Source organism: Syngnathoides biaculeatus, chromosome 14, assembly GCF_019802595.1.
Source record: "Syngnathoides biaculeatus isolate LvHL_M chromosome 14, ASM1980259v1, whole genome shotgun sequence".
NCBI lineage: Eukaryota > Metazoa > Chordata > Actinopteri > Syngnathiformes > Syngnathidae > Syngnathoides > Syngnathoides biaculeatus.
The window spans coordinates 268,347-277,229 of NC_084653.1; the positions used below are offsets into that span (position 1 = coordinate 268,347).

General features: G+C 40.0%; 1 protein-coding gene across 12 annotated transcripts in view; it reads left to right on the forward strand.

Annotated features, from left to right (window-relative positions):
• LOC133512717 (homeobox protein PKNOX1-like) overlaps window positions 1–7,139 on the forward strand; it is a 112,381-nt gene extending 105,242 nt beyond the window's left edge. For all 12 annotated transcript variants that reach the window (XM_061842641.1, XM_061842632.1, XM_061842633.1 and 9 more), the window contains one exon: window positions 6,417–7,139. In XM_061842641.1, coding sequence (XP_061698625.1) covers window positions 6,417–6,598 — 182 coding nt within the window. In that variant the 3' untranslated portion in view covers window positions 6,599–7,139. The remainder of the gene's footprint in view (window positions 1–6,416) is intronic.
• Window positions 7,140–8,883: the final 1,744 nt, after the last annotated feature.

Genomic DNA, 8,883 nt, shown 5'->3' on the forward strand with positions numbered 1-8,883 from the left:
TTTCGCCCTCTTTCGTGTCCAACCTGGTGTACATGTTGTCATATGCCTCTTGTTTCGCCTTCGCCACCTCTACCTTTGCCCTACATCGCATCTCAATGTATTCCTTCCACTTCTCGTCAGTCCTCTCCATGTTCCACTTCTTCTCTAATCTCTTTCCTTGGATGACTTCCTGTATTTTGGGGTTCCACCACCAAGTCTCCTTCTCCCCTTTCCTACCAGAAGACACCCCAAGTACTCTCCTGCCTGCCTCTCTGAGTACCTTGGCAGTAGTATTCCAGTCTTCCAGGAGCTCTTCCTGTCCATCTAGAGCCTGTCTCACCTCTTTTCAAAAGGCCACACAACATTCTTCCTTCCTCAACTTCCCCCACCTGATTCTCTGCTCTACCTTTGTCTTCTTAATCTTCCTACCCGCGACGAGAGTCATCCGACACGCCACCATCTTGTGCTGTAGAGGTACACTCTCCCCCACCACTACCTTACAATCAGTAACCTCCTTCAGATTACATCATCTGCACAAAATATAGTCCACCTGCGTGCTCCTACCTCCGCTCATGTTGGTCACTCTATCTTCCTGTTTCTTCTGGAAATAAGTGTTCACCACTGCCAATTCGATCCTTTTTACGAAGTCCACCACCATCTTACCCTCAAAGTTCCTTTGCTGAATGCTGTACTAACCCATCACTTCTTCATCGCCCCTGTTTCCTTCGCCAACATGTCCATTACAATCTGCACCAATCACAACTCTCTCTCTCCCTGGGATGCTCAGAACTACTTTGTCTATTTCCTTGCAAAATTTCTCTTTCAACTCAAGGTCACATACTACTTGTGATGCATAGCCGCTAAACACATTATACACAATACCCTCAATTTCAAAATTCTGTCTCATCACTCGATCTGATATTCTTTTCACCTCCAAAACATACTTAGCCAGCGCTTCCTTTTAAAATAATCCCTATTCCATTTCTCTTCCCATCTACTCCATGGTTAAAGAATTTAAACCCTCTTCTGAAGCATCTAGCCTTACTCCCATTCCACTTGCTCTCTTGGATTCACAATATATCAATCTTTCTCCTCATCATAATGTCAATTAACTCCTGAGCTTTTCCTGTCATAGTCCCAACATTCAAAATCCCTAGACACAGTTGTAGGGACTGTGCATGCCTCCTTTTCTTTTGCCAACTAAGTCACTTTCCTCCTCTTTTTTGTCTTCGACCTACATTACCTGAATTTCTACCCATGCCTTGCAGATTAACAGTGCCGGGGGCGGGCGTACTGAGTACGGGTCACGACCTATCTGTTATGGAAGTCATTTGACGAACAGTTATATGTTTGGCACAGTTTTACGCTGGATGCCCTTCCTGCCATAACCCTCTGCATTTATCCGGGTTTGGGACCGGCCTACAGGACGCACAGGAATTTTGCACCCCTTCGTGCTACAGATAGACAAAAACAAGAAAACAAATAAAGTCAGCACATAAGATACACAAATTACACACTACCTAGTCTATGTTGAAGGTAAAGTAAGATAAAAGCAATCAAATATACAAAGTCAACATGTAAGATACACAGTTTACACACTACCTTGTCAATGTTTAAGTTCAAGTCAGATAAAAGCAATCAAATATACAAATTCAACACATAAGTTAAACAGATTACATACTACTTAATCTATGTTAAAGTTTAAGTCAGATAAAATCAAATAAACAGCATATAAGTTACAGAAATCGCATACTACCTGTGTGAAATTATAATGGATATGACGATTCAAAGGATATGTAGATGTAAGGGATTAGGTAAGGTTGTTAGTGTGCTAACTTGGGCCGAGCAGCCTCAGTGTGAACGATACGGCTCGTCTTTGGGTACTAACATAAGACTTGTTAAATTTCCTATAAATCCTCAGGTCCCTCGTTGTCCCCGTTGTTTCGGTCGTACACGTTATGAAGTTATGCACATTTGATGTTTCTTCAACAGCACGGTTTGATCGCAAATGCCACTCGTTGTTAGCCAGCTAACCTCAGGTGGTCTGGACCTATCTGCAAGTTTAAATTGGTGTAAGTAGTCAGTACTCACGGTCCTTGTTGTATACGAAACATTGGTTTTGCAGGTTGTGTAAGTACTCACTATCGTCATCTGTCAGCCTTTACGTGACCACAGCAAACAGGAAGGGGCTCAGAGCTGATCCCTGATGCAGTCCCACCTCTATCTTGAATTCTTCTCACACACCTACAGCACATCTCACCACTGTTTTACTGCCCTCATACATGTCCTGTACTATTCTAACATATTTCTCAGCCACACCAGACTTAGGAATGGAGTACAACCGTTCCTCTCTTTGTACTCTATCGGATTTCTCTAGATCCACAAAGACAATGTAGCTCCTTCTGTCCTTCTCTGTACTTTTCCACAAGCATCCTCAAGGCAAATGATGCATCTGTGGTACTCTTTCTAGGCATGAAACCATACTGTTGCTCACAGATACTTACTTCTGTCCTGAGTCTAGCCTCCACTACTCTTTCCCGTAACTTAATTGTGTGGCTCATCAACTTTATTCCTCTATAGTTCCCACAGCTCTGCATCACCTTTGTTCTTAACTAGCACACTTTTCCCCCATTCTAAGGGCATCTTTTCGCCCGCTAGTATTCTGTTGAATAAGTTGGTCAAAAACTCCATAGCCACCTCTCCAAATTGCTTCCGTACCTCCTCTGGTATGTCATCAGGACCAACTGCCTTTGCGTTTTTCATCCATTTTAGTGCCTTTCTAACTACTCCCTTATTAATATTGCATTTATCTGGGCTTGGGAGATGCATCACCCTACAGATTGAACTGGCTTGTGCCCCTATAGTGCTGCATTAGTATGTCACCTCAATTAATTTGTCAATCTTGACGAAATTATCCAAAAGCTTTTTTTTCGTTCACTTTTATTCGTGTTGTTATTCAACGTGTTTCCATCTATGACTTTTACAGTTTCTGCAATATGTTTTCAACACTACATGGGGTAATCACGACAGTGTCCCTTTTAAGTTTTAGTGATTGCTCAATGGCTTTTTCCTGAGTTCAAGCTCAATGCCTTATCGAGTGACTTAACGTTGTGCATACTACTACGTACTACAACTAGAATGTCATGGTTTGAAATCATCCATGGCACAGAAGGTTCCCCTGCTTAAACCAGCACATGTCAAGGCCCGTCTTAAGTTTGCCAATGACCATTTGGATGATACAGCAGAGTTAAGGGAGAAAGTTTTGTGGTCAGATGAGACCAAAATGGAACTTTTTGGTCATAATTGTGTTTGGAGGAAGACGAATGATGAGTTCCATCCCAAGAACACCATACCTACTGTGAAGCATGGGTGTGTTAGCATCATGCTTTGGGAGTGTCTTTTTGCATATGGGACAGGACGACTGCAGTGTATTAAGGAGAGGATGACCACGGACGGGCATGTATTGACAGATTTTGGGGAACAACCTCTTTCCCTCAGTTAGAACATTGAAGATGGGTCGTGGCTGGGTCTTTCAACATGACAGTGACCCGAAGCACACAGCCAGGAAAACCAAGGAGTGGCTCCGTAAGAAGCATATTAAGGTTCTGCTTTGGCCGAGCCAGTCTCCAGACCTAAATCCAATAGAAAATCTTTGGAATGAGCTGAAACTCCGTGTTTCTCAGCGTGAACCCAGAAACCTGTTTGGTCTAGAGAAGGTCTGTGTGGAGGAGTGGGCGAAAATCCCTCCTGCAGTGTGTGCAAACCTGGTGAACAACTAAAGTTAACGTTTGACCTCTAACTGCAAACAAAGGCGGCTACTGTACCAAATTTTAACATTGGTTTTCTCAGGTGTTCAAATGCTTATTTGTAGCTGTATCACACAAATAAATTGTTTTAAAAATCATACATTGTGATTTCTGGATTTTTCTTTTTTGATTATCTCTGTCACAGTGGACATGCACCTCCGATGAAAATATAGCAGGGTGTTCAAATACTTATTTTCTTCACTGTATAGACCAATAGCAGAACTTTAAAATCTATTCTAAAGATTACTGGAGTGGAGTGGCGTTATATGCTCTAACCGCTTTGTTTTGGTCAGAACGTGAACTGCAGCATTCTGAATGAGCTGCAGGTGTTTTGTACTCTTTGGGGAGTCCAGTCAGAAGACCATTACAGTAGTCAAGTCTACTTGAGATAAAAGCATGTATGAGCTTTTCCTGGTCTGCTTGACACATACAAGCCTTCACTCTAGATATGTTGGTAGATGGTAGAAGGCAGTTTTTGTTTTTGATTTGATATGATTGTTGAAGGTCAGGTCGGAATCAATCAGAACACCAAAGTTTCAGACTTGGTCTTTGCTTTTTTAACGATAGAGTCCAGGTGTTTACTCACAGTAATTCTCTTTTCTTTATTCCCAAAAAGAAATTGTCTCAGTTTTGTTGTGATTTAGTTTTAGCTCATTCCATTATCTATCTGATTTAGACCGTGGCACAATTCATCAATTGAACTGTAGTCAAGGCAGCAACAGGATTGAAGCAGGCAGTAACCTCTGCCATGGTGTGGGTTGTTTGCACCGAGCAATTTTGTACTCTACCTTATATGATGCAAACAGTGCTCGGTGGTTCACTAAAGTAGCTTTTCGGAATGATTGTTGGAAATATAATGCACGTTTTCCCTGGGAAAAAAAATCCACCGTCTTATCTGCATGACTCGGGTGTAATGGTAGGTACACCCAGGGGTGTCCATACTTTTTTACCCCAAGATCTACTTTTCAAGCAGCCTGCGTCTTGCGAGCTACCGATGACGGCGGATGGGGTGGTGGTGGGGGGTTGATGGGGCTCCCAAACCGTTTTAAGGTTATGTTGCCTCCTATATTTAAAATACAAATTAGCTTTCTGTGCACTACATTGTCTGTGCTTTCATCCTGGATCAGGCTGTGCCATGGTTGAATTTTAAAATTACACACAATCTCATCCTGCACTTTCTACTTTGGCTTCAGACCAGACCTTTCCCACTTGGAAAAAAGAAAGTCCCATCCAGTTTAACCACTTTTTCTTCAATTATTCACATACTCCGACAGTCATTGCATCTTAAAACAACAGCATTTCTTTTTTTAACTTTCTCCATTAATATCTAAACTAAACATAAGCAGCATGTCTAGCTCGTCTTTGCTCTACGTTGCCCAGACTGTTTTGCTAACTAAAGCAGCGTTGGTGGATGCAGTCATTATAAAACACATTGATGAGCTGCGTAAGTACTGTAACATTTGTAATTATGAGTGTACGTCTTTAAGAGCGGGTGTGGGGGAAGAGTGTTGGGTTAGAAACTAGGAAAAAGAGTGTGGGGGAGCAGCTGTCATTGTTAGAGAAACTTCACTGTACTGCCTAAAAGAAACCAGTGGCTTCTTCTTTTCATGTTTTACAGTACGTATGTGAATTGTGCCATTGAATGTAACAACCAGGCATCCCTCCCTCATTGAATCGCAGTTGCAATTTGCCACAAATTGAATAGCTGTATGTTATATTCAATTTGTATTGGAGATTTTTTGTGTGTGTGTGCAACGCAGAATATCTGCGAAGAGACTGCATCACCGGTGCACAATTGCGCACGCGTGCAGTTTTGAGGGAACATTGGGTGACATCATTTTTTTTTTTTTTTTTTTTTTTTTTTTTTTTTTTTGGGCATGCCATCCCACGATCGACGCATTGAGCACACCTGTACTAACCTTAGACGTCATGCTTGTAAAATGTATAAATGTAAAAAAAAGACCTAAAAGCAAAAAGGGGAGGGGAATGGTTACAGGGTCTTTAAATTAACACATTTTATTCCTTTATTTGTACAGTAAACTCTAAACTACAATAAACTCCATATCGGGAGATACTCAAAATGAAAGACTCTGCACTCGGGTGAGGGGAAAAAAAGGTGATCATAGATTGCTAAAAATCACCTCTTAAAAACAGCTTTTGCTTATTCTAAACATTCTAGTGTGGAAACATACAGTCACAAACATGGTGAAAATCAACCTTCACACTATAATTCACATAGATGTCATGATTCACTCATCTGACACAGGCTTTTTGTTCTTCTTGTCTTGGCTGCCAGCATTATTAGTAACGTGTGTGTGTGTGTGTGTGTGTGTGTGTGTGTGTGTGGTGTGTGTGTGTGTGTGTGTGTGTGTGTGTGTGTACACACAAGTGACATGCTGTCTTGCAGCTCTTGAAAATATTCCACCCAAAAAAATGCAATTCTTGACCAAAACATTTTTTTTTTATTATTCCAACAAATACACTCACAAGGGAGTGACCATTGGAGTGGTAGAGTTCTGTCTGGGGCCACCCTAGGCTATGCCCCAGCATCTAGACATACGGTCCAAAATTATGCAACAGTAATCGCACAAAAATTTTGCATTTGTGTACATTGACTTGTCTGTATTTTAGGTACAATGGTGACAATGAATGTGGAGGGGCTGCACAGCTTGACATCAGATGGTGCAACACTGGCAGTACAGCAGGTGATGCTTGGAGGCCATAGTGAAGATGAGTCTGGAGACAGTGGAGATGAAGACGATGATGCAGATATGGCTGGGCTGAGCCTTGACAACAGTGACTCACTGCAGTAGATAACCCACACAAACATACACTACATTTCCACACAATGTGTAAAATAAGTACACGTTACTAGGTTTTCTGACAGTCATTTTACAAACAAGTTACCTGGTTTTCTGACAGGCATTGTACAGACAGACACACAGACGTTGAAACCGAGCACAACACAGGGAATTGTCCCACACTTCCTGAAATCCCTCATTGGTGTGTGTGTTTTTCAGAAACTTTTTTTTTAATTATTTAGTTACTGTAGGCGATTGCACTTTGTATATTTAAGAAGAAAAAATCATCAGAAGAAAGTGTTAAACACCAGAAGCAAGTTTGTATGCTACATTAAATAAATATTGGAAAATATAATAATTTTTCCTCACCCCTTTTGAATTGTAAGTTTGAATGACACTTTAAAATTGTATTGCTAGGATTTGTCTCTTTTTGCATGCTTGTGTTTTGAGTAGAACTGTGCAAGGCTGACTCCACAGCGCTCACATGGACCTCTGCAAATGAGCAAAGTTCCAGGGAGTTTAAAAATAAAAGAAAGATCCTTATTTTTCTATACATAGGTTTGGAATTGTTTTTTGTTGAATTTTTTCTGTTTTGTAACAAATGTTGATGTACAGATTCATAAATCCAGCAACCTTGATTTACAAGGTTCATTGAAGTTTTCTTAAAAAAAGGAAAAATGATGAATAAATTATTTACAGGAGTTTAAAACTTAAAAAAATCAGTCAGATCAAAGCCTGTGTTCTTTTCTTAATACAGTCAATAATGACTGAATTTGAATGTTCAAAAACAGCTAAACTGCAGAAGACTGCATTTCACACTCAAAGAACCACCAATAATTTTTCTCTTTAGTCACTGAAGAGTTTACCTGAGTAACATGAATTTATTTTTTATGACATTTTTGCCAACATGTTTCCAATGTCTATTTGCATCATTTGGAATTTAAGAAAAATATTGTGGGTGGAAATTTTAAATTCACAATTCAGAACACTATGCTGATACAGTCATAAGACTTATTGTCTTTTCGTTTACATTTCTTTGGAGAAACAAAGGACACACAAAATAATCTACTCAACAGCGACAATAAAGTACACATTTCCAAATACAAACACTCCAGTTTGACATTCAGACTTAATTTGAAGCTCGTCAATTCCCCTTCCCTTACATACATAATTAGTGAAACGTTTTTTTTCACTGTTGCTGCACTGTTGGCTCATGTTTGAATGATCAATATTTGCTGCAATCTGATGTCAACACACATACAGTAGAACCTCGGTTTATGGAAGACCCGTTCGAACAATTTGGTTTATGAAGAATTTTGAACAAAACTACCTCGGGTTGCACACTATTTTTGGTTTACAGTTTTGTCTATTTTTGGTTTACAGTCATACCTGCTTTTTCTCACGCAACAAAAATTGGCTTCAAGCATTTTTTTTGCCCTAAAATGGCAACGACATCTCTCAATGCAACACGAAAGCTTCACTGCATTGGGGAGGTAGTGGCCCTTTAGGGCTACCAATTCAAATGAAGTTGTGACATTCTATTAAACATAAATAAAAACAATAGAATCATTTGCAAATCATGTTAAACCTATATTTAATCATATACACTACAAAGATATTTAATGTGCAAACTGATCAACATTGTTTTTAGCAAATCATTAACTGAAATTTTTATGGCTGCAACACATTCCAAAAAAGCTGGGACAGAGTCATGTTTACCACTGTGTTACATCACCTTTTAACATTCAATAAATGTTTGGTAATCGAGGACAGAAATTGTTGAAAATTGAATTATTGTGGGTTGAATTATTAATTATTATTTCTCATTTTTGCTTGATGTACAGCTTCAGCTATTAAACTGTCCGGGCTTTCCATTGTTGTATTTTACGCTTCATAATGTGGCACAAGTTTAGAACTCACATGCTTTTACTCTAAAGCCACGCTGTTGTAACGTGCAGAATCTGGTATGGCACTGTCTTGCTGAAATAAGCAGGGGTGTCCATGAAAAAGACATTGCTAAGATCATAGCATATATTTCTTCAAAACCTGTATGTACCTTTCAGCAGTAATGGTGCCTTTACAGATGTGCAATTTACCCTCACCATTGGCACTGAAACATCCCCATACTTTCACAGATGCTGGCTTTGAAAGTTGCGTCCATAACCCTCCGCATGATTCTTTTCCTCTTTGGCCCAGAGGACACAACGGCCAAAATTTCCTAAAACAAATTAAAATTTTGACTCATTGGCCCACAGAACACTTTACTACTTCACATCAGCCAGTGGCATTTCTGGGTG